Source organism: Oncorhynchus clarkii, chromosome 9 (assembly GCF_045791955.1).
Source record: "Oncorhynchus clarkii lewisi isolate Uvic-CL-2024 chromosome 9, UVic_Ocla_1.0, whole genome shotgun sequence".
In the NCBI taxonomy this organism is placed as follows: Eukaryota; Metazoa; Chordata; class Actinopteri; order Salmoniformes; family Salmonidae; genus Oncorhynchus; species Oncorhynchus clarkii.
This window is the reverse complement of record NC_092155.1, coordinates 20,327,179-20,343,395: the sequence shown is the minus strand read 5'-3', so window position 1 is coordinate 20,343,395 and position 16,217 is coordinate 20,327,179. Positions and strand designations below refer to the sequence as shown.

Genomic DNA, 16,217 nt, shown 5'->3' with positions numbered 1-16,217 from the left:
TCAGAGTTACTGGTTTGTATTTTTTCATCATTTGGGTCGGTGGCTGAGACTACCGGTACATATGTCCTCTTTGACTTACACAGGGTGTTTACGTTCCATTTCTCACTTCATGGTTGTAGAACGCAGTTCAAGCTTTCAGGAGGAAGTTAACTCTGGTGAGGTTGGCACCTTTTTTGACAAAAATGTGATCGTTTGATACCTGGTGCAAATAATTGGTAAGAATTGGGCAAGTCATTAAACGTAGGAAATAACAAGTTTATTGAAATATCACACAAGCATAAAAGCAGGTAACAGAGTTCCATGTTACAACTATTATCATCATAAGGAAGAATTAAGACATTCGCTAAATCATTGTATACATTTTGTTGTACACTTCTACAAAAACAAATGTATGCAGTCAGTCAACCTCATGCACTATTTCTGAGGATTTGAGACTTCTGAAACCATCCCAATATCAGCTTTCACACTTGCTGGACAATTATGCTCTGCATCTGAGTGATTTTACATTATTATTAGCTGAAGCTTGGCCCATGCAATGGTGCTAGAATGATGCTTATTGGATGACCCTCACATGTCACTTCCTGTCTTGTTGACTCACACCAGGGCAGATGGTTTCTTCCTCTCTCTGTTCTATCCTCTGTCTCCTGGGCTTGGTACTCTTCTTGTCAGTGAACTTCGGGGCAGAATAGTTCAGGGCATCATTGTCACTGGGGAGCTTTGGGGTTTAAACAAAGACTCACTAAATTCAGACTCTGGATCCAATCTAATGATGTAATATTTTGCTGTAATATTCTTTCCCAGTCCCATTCTACTAACCTGTTGGTCTGATGTCTTGACATGAAGCTTCCCATACTGGCTATGCTGAGAAAGGGTCCCCGCTAAAAGAAAAATGAAAAAACATTTAAAACACGTGAAACCTCTTATTGTTTACTCATAAAAAGGCGTACTACCATGTATGTATTGTGCTCTTCTTCATTAAAACATTTCATCAGAGTATCTGTAAATAGGTTGCTGTGTGTGTGAGGGAGTGTTCATGGCATGGCATGTCAACATAAATAGATGTTCATTACTGCAACATAAAGATGCCTGAGTATGGCCTAAATAAATATATTCAACTTCCTTTGTCTTGATTAGTGTTAAATTATTAATTTATCTTATCACAAGTAAGTAATGGTCAAATGAGTTTGGCAGAGAAGAAATTCATGAATTCTTTACAGTTACAGCTAATAAAGTGAACAACTACGGCTATGTCATTCATCCAGTTCTACAGTCTGATAACATGTACAGATTACCTCAACTAGCCTGTACCCCCGCACACTGACTCGGTACCGGTGCCCCCTGTATACACCCTCGTTATTGTTCTTCTTGTGTTACCTTTGTCTTGTTTTTGGAATCATTAAACTGAAGACTGTTAGTTTATCAAATCAATTCTCTGTAATTATTATTACGTGATTATTCTAATAATGTACATTTAATTAACTATGAAGTCGGGGCACCAAGGAAAATATTCAGATTACAAAATTAGAATTTTCCTAATATAACGTTCAGATATTTTAATATCTGATCAATTAGTCTACTAATGACTGAATTATTTTTTACCTCACATTAGTCTCATTCCAAACGTCATAAATTGTTGGTTATCTGCACAAACCCAGTCTTCACTATGAATCACCCATACATAAATTGTCTCAATCATTTATTTATTAACTAACTAACTAATCACAGAAATGCACACACTGTAACGGTTCTCTTGTTGTGAAGTAGAGGCGGACCAAAACGCAGCTTGGTGGTTGTTCATTGTATTTTAATGAAGACACTATACATGAACAAACTAACGAAAACAAGAAACGTGAGAACTCAAACAGCCCGATCTGGTGCAAACACAAAGACAGGAACAATCACCCACAAACACACAGTGAAACCCAGGCTACCTAAGTATGATTCTCAATCAGAGACAACTAATGACACCTGCCTCTGATTGAGAACCATACTAGGCCGAAAACATAGAACTGCCCCACAACATAGAAAAACAAACAGACTGCCCACCCAACTCACGCCCTGACCATACTAAATAAATACAACACAAAGGAAATAGAGGTCAGAACGTGACAGTACCCCCCCCCCCCCCAAAAGGTGCGGACTCCGGCCGCAAAACCTTGACCTATAGGGGAGGGTCTGGGTGGGCGTCTGTCCGCGGTGGCGGCTCTGGCGCGGGACGCGGACCCCACTTCGCCATTGTCTTAGTCCGCCTTATTGTCCGCCTCCGTGGCTTACTCACCATGCCCACCCCTCTCAATGACCCCACTGGACAGAGGGGCTGCTTGGGACAGAGGGACAGCTGCTCGGGACAGAGGGGCAGCTGCTCGGGACAGAGGGGCAGCTGCTCGGGACAGAGGGACAGCTGCTCGGGACAGAGGGACAGCTGCTCGGGACAGAGGGACAGCTGCTCGGGACAGAGGGACAGCTGCTCGGGACAGAGGGGCAGCTGCTCCGGGCGGAGGGGCTCTAGCGGCCCCTGGCTGACTGGCGGCCCCTGGCTGACTGGCGGCCCCTGGCTGACTGGCGGCACCTGGCTGACTGGCGGCGCTGGCGCTGGGCTGACTGGCGGCACTGGCGGCCCCTGGTTGACTGGCGGCACTGGCGGCCCCTGGCTGACTGGCGGCACTGGCGGCCCCTGGCTGACTGGCGGCACTGGCGGCCCCTGGCTGACGGGCGGCACTGGCGGCCCCTGGCTGACGGGCGGCACTGGCGGCCCCTGGCTGACGGGCGGCACTGGCGGCCCCTGGCTGACGGGCGGCATTGGCGGCTCCTGGCAGACGGGCGGCACTGGCGGCGCTGGGCAGACGGGCGGCACTGGCGGCGCTGGGCAGACGGGCGGCGCTGGCGGCGTTGGGCGGCGCTGGCGGCGCTGGGCAGACGGGAAGCTCCGGCAACGCTGGGCTGAGTAGCTCTCCTAGCGCCGAACAGGCGGGAGACTCCGGCAGCGCTGGAGAGGAGGAAGGCTCTGGTAGCGCCGGAGAGGCGGGAGACTCCGGCAGCGCTGGAGAGGAGAGAGCCCCTGCAAGGATGGGCCGGAGAGACAGCCTGGTACGGGGAGCTGCCACCGGAGGGCTGGTGCGTGGAGGTGGTGACGGATAGACCGGGCCGTGCAGGCGCACTGGAGCTCTTGAGCACCGAGCCTGCCCAACCTTACCCGGTTGAATGGTCCCGGTCGCCCTGCCAGTGCGGCGAGGTGGAATAGCCCGCACTGGGCTATGCAGGCGAACCGGGGACACCGTGCGCAAGGCTGGTGCCATGTAAGCCGGCCCAAGGAGACGCACTGGAGACCAGATGCGTAGAGCCGGCTTCATGGCACTTGGCTCGATGCCCACTCTAGCCCGGCCGATACGCGGAGCTGGAATGTACCGCACCGGGCTGTGCACCCGCACTGGGGACACCGTGCGCTCCACAGCATAACACGGTGCCTGCCCGGTCTCTCCAGCCCCCCGGTAACCACAGGAAGTTGGCTCAGGTCTCCTACCTGGCGTAGCCATACTCCCTGTTAGCCCCCCCCCCAATAAATTTTTGGGGCTGACTCCCGGGCTTCCATCCACAACGCCGCGCTGCCTCCTCATACCAGCGCCTCTCCGCTTTCGCCGCCTCCAGTTCTTCTTTGGGACGGCGATATTCTCCTGGCTGAGCCCAGGGTCCTCTTCCGTCTAATTCCTCCTCCCATGTCCATACCTCCTCGCGCTGCTCCTGCTGCTGCTTTTTCCGTTGCCCATTACCACACCGCTTGGTCCTGTTGTGGTAGGTGATTCTGTAACGGTTCTCTTGTTGTGAAGTAGAGGCGGACCAAAACGCAGCGTGGTGGTTGTTCATTGTATTTTAATGAAGACACTATACATGAACAAACTAACGAAAACAAGAAACGTGAGAACTCAAACAGCCCGATCTGGTGCAAACACAAAGACAGGAACAATCACCCACAAACACACAGTGAAACCCAGGCTACCTAAGTATGATTCTCAATCAGAGACAACTAATGACACCTGCCTCTGATTGAGAACCATACTAGGCCGAAAACATAGAACTGCCCCACAACATAGAAAAACAAACATAGACTGCCCACCCAACTCACGCCCTGACCATACTAAATAAATACAACACAAAGGAAATAGAGGTCAGAACGTGACACACACAAACAAAGTAGATATGGTTACAAGAAAATTATAGGGGATGTGCCCTAGTGGGCTAAACAGGCATGGCGGCTTGGTAGACAAAGGGACTGAGAAGGGCGAGAAAGATAAAAGACACTACACAGTTGATAATTATAACCATTGAAATGGTAATCCTTTGCACATGAACGCTCCCTCATTCGGTAGCAATTGCAATCGATATATATATTTAAGCTCAGTGTGTCGTCGTGATCTCGGTTGGAAGTTCATCCAGACCTCTCTCTGCGCCCCTGGAGTCTTTGGTTAGAAAGGCTACTTCAGAGTAACATTCAGAAATGTTGTTATAGAATAGATGTTTCGGCGGTTGTCGGCCTTCGCATTCATTGGTATAGAATTCCTAGCTGCAGACTAGTAAATAGTATGAAAGATTTGCTCTTATTCAGTCAGATCGATAGTCTCAGAGTTTAACCACGTGGTATGGTTAAAAGGTTCAGCAATCTACTCAAACCTTAGCTCCCTCTGTGATGAGGTACTGGTCTCTACTCAAACCTTAGCCCTCTCGTGGTAATCGAGATAAGCTGGTCTGAAGGAAAATCCTTCAGGTGGGGATTATATTCATAACGGCAGAAGAGGGCTGTCCCATGACGCCAGGTCAATGTCTGTGCTCATGGGGAGGGCCTATGACCTAGTTAAACTCCAAAGGGAATTGGAGTTTCCTTCATTAAACAGTTTAAATCACATTACATAATTTCACAAATAGTTTCATCATTACTCATTCATTTTATACAACAAGTAGATGCAATCCTCACAACTGAGACTCCTGTATAAACAGAGTTATGGTAATGTGGAGTTATGGTAATGTATTGTCTCTCATGAGTTTCACAAACATTAAATGAAATGGACCGGTCGTAGCTGGATTCTTCCCCGACCGTATACACATTCTCCAAAACATGAACATTGTTCAGTTCTCAAGTTCTGAGATGTGGAAGAGGTTCCTTTGTTCTCCTGTGAAACTCACTCTCTCTCTCTATACTCTGGCCATGAGGAGAGATAGAGCCTGGGTGTACGGGGAAGAGAGAGAGGTGGTGAGAGAGAGAGGAGGATGGTGCTCGCTGTACCCAAAGAGGACCACATCATGACACTTTTATTATTACTTTTTATTTAAGTCTAATTGGTAAGTATTTTCTTCTTATTGAACTGCACTGTTGGTTAAGGGCTTGGAAGCAAGCATTTCACGGTAAAGTCTACAATTGTATTCGGCGCATGTGACAAATATAATTTGATTTGATCCCAGAGTACAACTTCCATGTTGCTTCTCTGTCTTCTAGACCTGTTCTTCACTGGTCATGTGGCATTCAATTGCCTCCCAGCTTTGCTTTCTGGGAAGAAGTGGGCTGACCAATAACTCTCTCAGAGAGAGAGAAAGACAGAGTCCTGTGCAGAAGGCCAACAGGCCTTACCAAAGTATAGACAGCTACAGCCTTGTGTATTGTTCATAACATACATCAGAGTACATGTAAATAGGTTGCTGTGTATGTGAGGGGGTGTGTGGCATGCAATCAGTAGGCCTATGTCTTAAAGAGAAAACAAAGATGAAAAACACTCCTACACTACAGCTGCATGATATTTACTGTAACATGATGCATGTGAAAATGGCGCCGACGGAGATGGCAGTATTGCGACTAGCTCTTTGGAAACTTTGCAGTATTTCTTTTTTTTATGTACAATTCTTTTTACATTATTAGCTCAGGAAATGTTTTGAGTCATGTTCTGTGTCTTTGGATATAGAAGTTGGTGAGCTAAGAGCAAGAATTTCTTTCCAGAGAGACATCGGGGCCTGTAACATACTTTGTTTCATGGCAACATGGCTCTCTCTGGATACTCAGTTGGAGTCGGTAAAGCCAGCAGGATTCTCAGTACATCGCGCAGACAGGAATAAATATCTCTCCGGGCGGAAGGGTGTGTTTCATGATTAACGACTCATGGTGTAATTCTAGGAACATACAGGAACTCAAGTCCTTTTGTTCACCCGACCTAGAATAACTCACAATTCAATGCCGACCATATTATCTCCCAAGAGCATTGTCCTCTATCATCGCCACGGCCGTTTACATCCCACCTCAAGCCGAATCCTCGACAGCCCTCAAAGAACTTCACTAGACTTTATGCAAACTGGAAACCACATATCCTGAGGGTGCATTTGTCGTAGCTGGGGATTTTCTTCGCCGAGACTGACGTCTTGCTTCCGGACAGGCCTGCTACCAAGGACTGTGGGCTCTCCTTCTCCGTGGCCAACGTAAGTAAAACATTTAAACGTGTTAACCCCCACAAGGCTGCCAGCCCAGACGTCAACCCAAGCCTCATCCTCAGAGCATGTGCAGACCAGCTGGCTGGTGTGTTAACTGGCATAATCAATCTTTCCTTATCCCAGTCTGCTGTCCCCACATGATTCAAGATGGCCACCATTGTTCCTGTACCCAAGAAGGCAAAGGTAACTGAACTTAATGACTATCACCCCATAGCACTCACCTCTGTCATTATGAAGTGTATTGAGAGACTAGTCAAGGTTCATATCACCTATACCTTACCTGCCACCCTAGACCCACTTAAATTTGCTTACCGCCCCAATAGATCCACAGATGATGCAATCGCCATCACACTGCACACTGTCCTATCCCATCTGGACATGATGAATACCTATGTAAGAATGTTGTTTATTGACTATAGCTCAGCATTCAACACCATAGTACCCTCCAAGTTCATCAGTAAGGTCGAGGCCCTGGGTCTGAACCCCGCGCTGTGCAACTGGGACCTGGACTTCCCGACAGGCCACCCCCAGGTGGTGAAGGTAGAAAACATCACCTTCACTCCGCTGATCCTCAACACTGGGGCCCCACAAGGGTGCATGCTCAGCCCCCTCCTGTACTCCCTGTTCACTCATGACTGTGTGGCCAAGCACCCCTCCAACTCAATAATCAAGTTTGCGGACAACACAACAGTAGTAGGCCTGATTAGCAATGATGACAAGACAGCCTACAGGGAGGAGGTGAGGGCTCTGGGAGTGTGGTGCCTGGAAAATAACTCCACTCAACGTCAACAAAACAAACGAGATGGAAATGTCTGCTCCACCCAAAATTACAACCAATTAATTGCAGCATTACCACAAAAATGGAAGAGGCAAGTAGAAGGGGGAAAAGTAAGGAACTTGTATGTCGGCCCTGTATTAAAGAACATAAACGGTTAAAGAAAAGTGTGATAAATAAAAACATATACCGATTTCATTTAAGGACCAAAAACTGACAACTGTGCCATATAAATTGCAAAATAGTTGGGAAGAGATTTTCGATGTACCCATTCCATGGCACATGGTTTATGAATTGATACGCAAAACAACGCCGGATTCAAAACTTCAAATTTTTCGATATAAATGACTATACAAAATTCTTGCAACTAATAGAATGTTATATATATGGGGGATACAATCTTCATTTATTTTGGTATTGTCCATATGTAGCACGTTTTTGGTCACAGGTCCAGAAATGGCTGAAGAATTGCAACATTTGCCTAGAACTAACACTACAGATAGCAATACTGGGTGATTTGAAAAGCCATAGTCAGTCAATCAATAATATAATTATTTTAGCAAAAATGCTAATTTTTTATTTACAATCTGTAGAAGCTATGAGAATAGGAAGGTTCAATTATTTTGTGAAGCATCACAGCACAGTTGAAAAATATATGGCAAATAGAAATCCGAAATGGATGATGTTGAGAGATAGATGAAAGGGGTTGAATGGAGCTGAAGGGTGGGACTAATAACAAGATAAACAATGTAAAGCATACGGGATCTGTAAAATGTATATAGGTTCGGAACTTTTGTGAAATAGCATAGCTACAAATAGAAATCAAACTGGATGGACATCAGAAATAGAGGAAGGACTAAGAACAAACAAGAGAGAACTATTGTAAAGTAGACTGTGTCTGTAAAATGTGTATAAGATGTATAAATTGAAGGTAAAAGCAGAAGTATTCATTAGTTTACTCCAATTGGGGGATCGGCGGTAGGATTTGCGGGGAATAATAATAAAGGTATGTTCTTTAAAAAAAGTATGTCTATATAGGTATCTGTATGTACAGTGCCTTGCGAAAGTATTCGGCCCCCTTGAACTTTGCGACCTTTTGCCACATTTCAGGCTTCAAACATAAAGATATAAAACTGTATTTTTTTGTGAAGAATCAACAACAAGTGGGACACAATCATGAAGTGGAACGACATTTATTGGATATTTCAAACTTTTTTAACAAATCAAAAACTGAAAAATTGGGCGTGCAAAATTATTCAGCCCCTTTACTTTCAGTGCAGCAAACTCTCTCAAAAAAAGGTCAGTGAGGATCTCCGAATGATCCAATGTTGACCTAAATGACTAATGATGATAAATACAATCCACCTGTGTGTAATCAAGTCTCCGTATAAATGCACCTGCACTGTGATAGTCTCAGAGGTCCGTTAAAAGCGCAGAGAGCATCATGAAGAACAAGGAACACACCAGGCAGGTCCGAGATACTGTTGTGAAGAAGTTTAAAGCCGGATTTGGATACAAAAAGATTTCCCAAGCTTTAAACATCCAAAGGAGCACTGTGAAAGCGATAATATTGAAATGGAAGGAGTATCAGACCACTGCAAATCTACCAAGACCTGGCCGTCCCTCTAAACTTTCAGCTCATACAAGGAGAAGACTGATCAGAGATGCAGCCAAGGGGCCCATGATCACTCTGGATGAACTGCAGAGATCTACAGCTGAGATGGGAGACTCTGTCCATAGGACAACAATCAGTCGTATATTGCACAAATCTGGCCTTTATGGAAGAGTGGCAAGAAGAAAGCCATTTCTTAAAGATATCCATAAAAAGTGTCGTTTAAAGTTTGCCACAAGCCACCTGGGAGACACACCAAACATATGGAAGAAGGTGCTCTGGTCAGATGAAACCAAAATTGAACTTTTTGGCAACAATGCAAAACGTTATGTTTGGCGTAAAAGCAACACAGCTGAACACACCATACCCACTGTCAAACATGGTGGTGGCAGCATCATGGTTTGGGCCTGCTTTTCTTCAGCAGGGACAGGGAAGATGGTTAAAATTGATGGGAAGATGGATACAGGACCATTCTGGAAGAAAACCTGGTGGAGTCTGCAAAAGACCTGAGACTGGGACGGAGATTTGTCTTCCAACAAGACAATGATCCAAAACATAAAGCAAAATCTACAATGGAATGGTTCAAAAATAAACATATCCAGGTGTTAGAATGGCCAAGTCAAAGTCCAGACCTGAATCCAATCGAGAATCTGTGGAAAGAACTGAAAACTGCTTTTCACAAATGCTCTCCATCCAACCTCACTGAGCTCGAGCTGTTTTGCAAGGAGGAATGGGAAATAATTTCAGTCTCTCGATGTGCAAAACTGATAGAGACATACCCCAAGCGACTTACAGCTGTAATCGCAGCAAAAGATGGCGCTACAAAGTATTAACTTAAGGGGACTGAATAATTTTGCACGCCCAATTTTTCAGTTTTTGATTTGTTAAAAAAGTTTGAAATATCCAATAAATGTCGTTCCACTTCATGATTGTGTCCCACTTGTTGTTGATTCTTCACAAAAAAATACAGATTTATATCTTTATGTTTGAAGCCTGAAATGTGGCAAAAGGTCGCAAAGTTCAAGGGGGCCGAATACTTTCGCAAGGCACTGTATGTATACTGTAGCTAAGAAAGTAATGCAAAGTGTATGTTGTGTAGTAAACTGTTAGTAGCCCATGTGCCTCAGCCTAATAATTTGGTCTATTTTCACCTCTTAATTTCGCCTCTATTGGTCTCCTTCTGAAAGAGAATCCTGCAGTAGTCTTACAAGACTTGTCTAATTCAGAATGCACTGAAAAGTTCTCACATGACATCATCATAAACTGTCCCCTCCCCTGAGCCCATAGATCTAGACTAGATGGTGCTGTATCACACATGACACAGTTAACTCAGAGAGTTAAAATAGGGTTCATCAGCAGTTCTTTGTGGTTTGTAAATTATTTTAGGGCAACATGAACAAAATGTAAAGATTGTGAGAACAACAGCTACACCACATAGACATCCGGCTGAAAACCACTTAGAGACACAGAGAGCAGGTAGGAAGACCAGCAGACCCACATGACCAATGCTTAGATATGGCCTCATCTTGGGTTTATGGAGGACTGCAAAGTACATGTGAACTTGTTGTGTGGGGGTGGGTGTGAGTGGCATGCTATCAACACAAATAAAACAGGACAACACATTACAGAGGAGAGATGAATTGATAAATAGTTTGTCTCACATACTTATTCAATTACTCCCTGGAACTATATACAAAACTACACGTAAACACCTGTGGCTTTGTTATACAGATCACTCTACAATCAGTTTTATTTTGAGTGATTGCGTGGCTCCTCCTGATAACTTAGCTACACTTCATAGTAACTTAGTTGATGTTAGTAGTAATGATCCAGTGATGATGACTACCTAGCCTGTTTGATACAAGTGACTCTATGATTCTGAAATGGATTTATAACATGATACAGATGTGTAATATGTATGTAATAAATGTATATATTACCTTGTTATAGATCCTTAACAGCCACACAGTGTTTTGTTGGGCATTTGTCGACAGATATTATGACTAGACACATCAACTCTCACAGGAAAGTACTTTTTCAACGATTCTTAGTGAACAATTTGAACATTTTCACAACTCTTAATAAAGTTTCTGCACACTCTACTGCTCAGGCAGTTATGGGGACTTCCACATACACTGCTGCATCCCTATTGAGTTCCTGTACTTCAACCTTCACATATGCATATTCACATTTTGTGTTGTTTGTGAAAACGTCTCAGTTACAATGTCTGTTTACAGCACATTGTCATATTTTGATTAAATTATCAACAAGGACACAGGACACAGTTTAAAAAGAGAGTTTGAGACAACTGAAAGTGTTAGTCAGTAGAATGTACTCTATGCATGCTATTATAAACATCATGTAATCAGGATGCAATGTACCTGCAAACTTCCCAGTTTAACTTGAAGAATATGAGAGAAAATCAAACAAAACATCCACATTGCAGTGAATTAGTTTTATTTGATACAAAATGCACAACAGTAATGTAAAAAGGAGTTAGACAGAATACAAGAAATTGTAACACAATTATAATGATAAAACAGAAAAAGCAATGCAAGTCTTTTCAGTCCGTGTTTTGGCACCTCACCCCAGAGTACACAGTGTCTCTCTCCATGGCTCTCCTCTGTCTCCGGGTCTTTGGCTTCTTGTGGATGACATTCAGAGCAGCGTAATGGACCGACGTGAGTGTGTCATTGCATTTTTGATCCTAAGAAGAATAGCAAAACAAATTCCAAAGACATCAGGAAATGAATGACCTGATCATTTGTTTTCAGTTCATCAACGTCATAAGATCTGAATACCTGGTTATAAGAACTGTGGACTGCCGGGCCACTTGGCTGAGGGTGCGTTCCTTTTAGACAAACACATGAAGGAATCATCATCATCATCATCATCACACAATAAATTAACCCAATTTCATGGCTACAACGTAATGTGCAGTGCATTTGGAATATCTTCAGACCACTTGACATTTTACACAATTTGTTACGTTACAGCCTTATTCTAAAACAGATGACATTGTTCTTTCCCTGATCAATCTACACAATAGCACATGCTGTAATGACAAAGCAAAAACTGTTTATTTTTTATTTTTGCATTGTTATTAAAAATAAAAATCTGAAATAAAACATTTACATAAGTATTCAGACCCTTTACTTAGTACTTTCAAGTATCTTTGGCAAAGATTAGAGGCTCGAGTCTTCTTGGGTATGACACTACAAGCTTGGCAAACCTGTATTTGGGGAGTTTCTCCCACTCTTTTCTGCAGGTCCTCTCAAAATATGTCAGGTTGGATGGGGAGCGTTGCTGTACAGCTATTTTCATGTCTCTCCAGAGATTTTCGATCGGATTCATGTCCGGGCTCTGGCTGGACCACTCAAGGACATTCCGAGACTTGTCCTGAAGCCAGTCCTGCGTTGTCTCGGCTGTGTGCTTAGGGTCGTTGCCCTGTTGGAAGGTGAACCTTTGCCCAAGTATGAGGTCCTGAGGGCTCTGGAGCAAGTTTTCATAAAGGAACTCTCTGTACTTTGCACCGTTGATCTTTCCCTCGATCCTGACTAGTCTCCCAGTCCCTGCCGCCGAAAAACATCCGCTCAGCATGATGCTGCTACCCCCATGCTTCACAGTAGGGATGGTGCCAGGTTTCCTCCAGACGTGACACTTGACATTCAGGCCAAAGAGTTCAATCTTGGTTTCATCAGACCAGAGAATCTGGTTTCTCGTGGTTTGAATGTATTTTGGCGGCTTTTGGCAAACTCCAAGCGGGCATTCATGTGCCTTGTACTAAGGAGTGGCTTCCATCTGCACACTCTACCATAAAGGCCTGATTGGTGGAGTGCTGCACAGATGGTTGTCGTTCGGGAAGGTTCTTCCATCTGCACAGAGGAATTGTGGAGTTCTGTCAGAGTGACCATCAGGTTCTTGTTCACCTCCCTGACCAAGGCCCTTCTCCCCCGATTGCTCAGTTTGACCGGGCGGTAAACTATAGGAAGGGTATTGGTGGTTCCAAACTTCTTCCATTTAAGAATTATGGAGGCCACTGTGTTCTTTGGGACCTTCAATGCTGCAGAAATGTTTTGGTACCCTTCTCCAGATCTGTGCCTTCACACAATCCTATCTCGGAACTCTACGGAACTCTACGGACAATTACTTTAACAGAGGACTCCAATCAAGTTGTACAAACATCTCAAGGATGATCAATGGAAACATGATGCACCTGAGCTCAATTTCGAGTCAAATAGCCAAGGGTCTGAATACTTATGTAAATAATGTATTTCTGTATTAAATAAATTAAAATTTGCAAACATTTCTAAAAACCTTTTTTCACGTTGTCATTATGGGATTGTTTTAATTAAACATGTCGAAACAGTCAAGGGGTGTGAATACTTTCCAAATACACTGCACCAACCGTTTAATCATATATTGTGGGCAATGATAACGTTTACCTCTGGACAGCAGAGAAATTTTCTTGGTCATTTTGTAAGTAACACAACCAAGGACAATGATGATGATGCCACAAAGAGCCAACGCTACACCCAGGCAGTACACCAAGAGAACAGGGTACTCCTTACAACCATCTGTAGAAATACAGACAGTGATAGAGGAGATTCAGGACATTTTGTTCAACCAGGCATAAAATGTTAGAAATATTTTAGAAATGTCAGAAATATCACTAACAGTCCATTTCCAGCTTGGTCCCATTCCCAAATAGTATCTCCCCACATGAGGCCATAGCACAGTAGTAAGTCCCAGCATCAGAGAGGCTGAGGTTCTTCTTGGGGAGGTTGTAGACACAGCTCTGTGTAGGAGACCCAGCCTCAGGGCTCTTCTCACACTGATCATTACTGTCTCCATGGGTATAAATGATTCCTGGATGGGATTTTCCTGAGCCATGTCTGAACCAAAAGACACTGTGTTCTCCTGCACAGGTCTCAGTGTGTATTGTACAGTTCAGAGTCACAGAGTCTCCTGGCTGAACTGACTCAGACACAGGCTGCTGGAGCACAGACATGCTGTTGGAACCTGAATCTGATGAGAGTGAATAAGATCATGGTTTGTACATTCTTCCCTGCTAGATTAATTATTTTAGCATTATGTGAACACACTTCAGTACCAACATTTTTAAAGCAACTTATTGAGTTACCTTTGACAATTAAAACAGTTCCTTCTCCAAATTTGGCTTCCCTCGTGAACAAACTAACACAGTAGTATGTAGCTGAGTCCCCCGACTCTGTCTTGGAGATGGTCAGGTTACAGCTGTCAACTCCTCTCTTCACACTCAAACGTTTAGTCTCAGTAAAGTGCTCGGTAAAGTTGTTGAAATAGAAACTATTTTCACTGCCATAATATGATGATGCCATGAGAAGAGGCTTCTGTCCAACAGTTTGCTTGAACCAAGAGACACTGATCAATTGAGATCGACAAAAGCAATTGAGTGATACACTTTGTCCCAGTTGTGTAACTATCACAAGGTCTGGTTGGATTACATCCTTGTTAAGTGCACAACCTGTGAAGCAAACAAACTAAATAAATCAGACAAAGGTATAGCACATTATCATTATTCAGACTACATAGTCATTCAAATGGATGAAAAAGACGGACATAAAAAGTATAAGGAACCGTATTAATATTTCTTACTTACCCAAATTGGCATAATACAAAAAGATTGTCCAATATATAATCATCATTTTAATGTCCTTTCTGAACTGTGTAGTGTGTGGGTCTTGTGTGTGGGCACTTTTTATATGATGACACTCATTGGGTAATCATTATGAAGTAGGTGGAAACAGTGAACTAAGTGATTTTATTGGCTGTCTGAACAGGCATAAAACATGTGATAAAAATGTCAATCTAATATGTGTCCTGTGGCATACCATAGTTAGAGCAGCCCTTCAAATGATGTACAGTCAGAGTTACTGGTTTGTATTTTTTCATCATTTGGGTCGGTGGCTGAGACTACAGGTACATATGTCCTCTTTGACATACACAGGGGGTTTACATTGTATTTCTCATGTCATGTCTGAAGAAGGCAAGTCAAGCTTTCAGGAGGAAGTGAACTCTGGTGAGGTCTACAAAAACAAGTCAACCTCAGCCACTACTGTTTTTCACTAGTCATGTGGCATTCAATACTATTGCCTCCCAGCTCTGCTTTTGGGAAGAAGTGGGCTGAACAAGAACTGGTGTTGAGATGTACCTGAATAAAAACTCTATGTTTACTGCATTTATTACATTTTCCAAATGCCTATAGTAAGCACTTTAAATGTATAGAGAACTTGTATAGCATTAGTCAATTGAGCTAGATGTTACTGACATGCTTTCCAAATCAAAATAAATGTGAGTACTGTATTCATCCTGGTTGATCTTTCACGGGGACGAGACTGACCTGTGTAAAATGCAGTCTCTCCACAGAAAAGAATGGAAACTTGCGTTTGCGTTCATTGGTTCATCTTTGATGGTCAAATTTGATTGCCTGAACACTCGGTAGGCCGCCCAGTAGACAATGAATGGAACAAACACGGTCCTCTTATATTGTTGTACAGCTTGATTCTGCGTTGGACAACTTTATCACATAGCAAGTTTGAATATGTCGATGTTCAGTTTAATGTTTTGAACAATGTCACTACTGTAGATTTGTCCTTTATTAGGTCTAACTACAGCTCATACTGTCTGCAATACTATGTACTTGTCCACACAAAGTAAGAGACACAACACAAGAAGAGTCAATGGATCCTTTACTTAATGTTTTTCTTGCCATTGTGGTCCATGGGAGTGATACAGTAGTTGGGGTCTGGTTATGTTATGACACTGTCATCCTCTAGGGCCTCTATGACTTCCACACAGTCACTTTATAACACAGAGAAACAGAAAACGTGTCAATAGTTTTTACTTAACCAACAATATCTCATACACTATTTATTCTGAATGTATTGACAGATAAAATCCCTCCCATCGTATAATTAGAAGGACGCTCTTTCTTCTTGGTCCAGATGATGATGATACTTTACATCACACTTCAAACCATGGCTTGTGTTTAACTACAGACGTCTGATGTCTAGGTCAATTAACTAGTAAATAGTTAATTGTGTTTTTACACAGATTCAAAGTCGACTATGTATAGTTAACTAGATGCCTCATGAAAAGAGTGTTCTATTGTTGATTAAAAGGGCAACATGAAGAGTAAAAGAGTATGTGATAAATCTAACTGACTGACACCACTGAGATTCTGCTGAAACCACATAAAGAGAGACAGAAAGAGACAGAGACAGAGGGAGAGAAAGACAGAGGGTCCTGTGCAAAAAGCCAACAGGCCGTACCAAAGTGTAGATAGCTACAGCTTAATGTTTTGTTCATAGCAGACCGCAGAGT

General features: G+C 43.3%; 1 protein-coding gene across 1 annotated transcript; it reads right to left on the bottom strand.

The window, feature by feature from the left end:
• Positions 1 to 11,415: 11,415 nt before the first annotated feature.
• On the bottom strand, positions 11,416 to 14,536 carry LOC139417151 (uncharacterized). The gene is made up of 6 exons (XM_071166394.1): positions 14,494 to 14,536; positions 13,996 to 14,358; positions 13,530 to 13,880; positions 13,298 to 13,429; positions 11,654 to 11,703; positions 11,416 to 11,559 (listed from the first exon to the last, which is right to left on the bottom strand). Exons 1-6 carry the CDS (start codon positions 14,534 to 14,536, stop codon positions 11,416 to 11,418), a joined length of 1,083 nt encoding a protein of 360 aa, XP_071022495.1.
• Positions 14,537 to 16,217: the final 1,681 nt, after the last annotated feature.

Excerpts from the sequence above, each read along its gene's own strand:
- LOC139417151 (XM_071166394.1), bottom strand. The coding sequence starts at position 14,536 with ATGATTATATATTGGACAATCTTTTTGTATTATGCCAATTTGG. Across the intron at positions 14,359-14,493 it reads TTTGTATTATGCCAATTTGG|GTTGTGCACTTAACAAGGAT; the intron begins GTAAGTAAGAAA and ends TTTGCTTCACAG. Across the intron at positions 11,704-13,297 it reads AATTTCTCTGCTGTCCAGAG|GAACGCACCCTCAGCCAAGT; the intron begins GTAAACGTTATC and ends TTTGTCTAAAAG.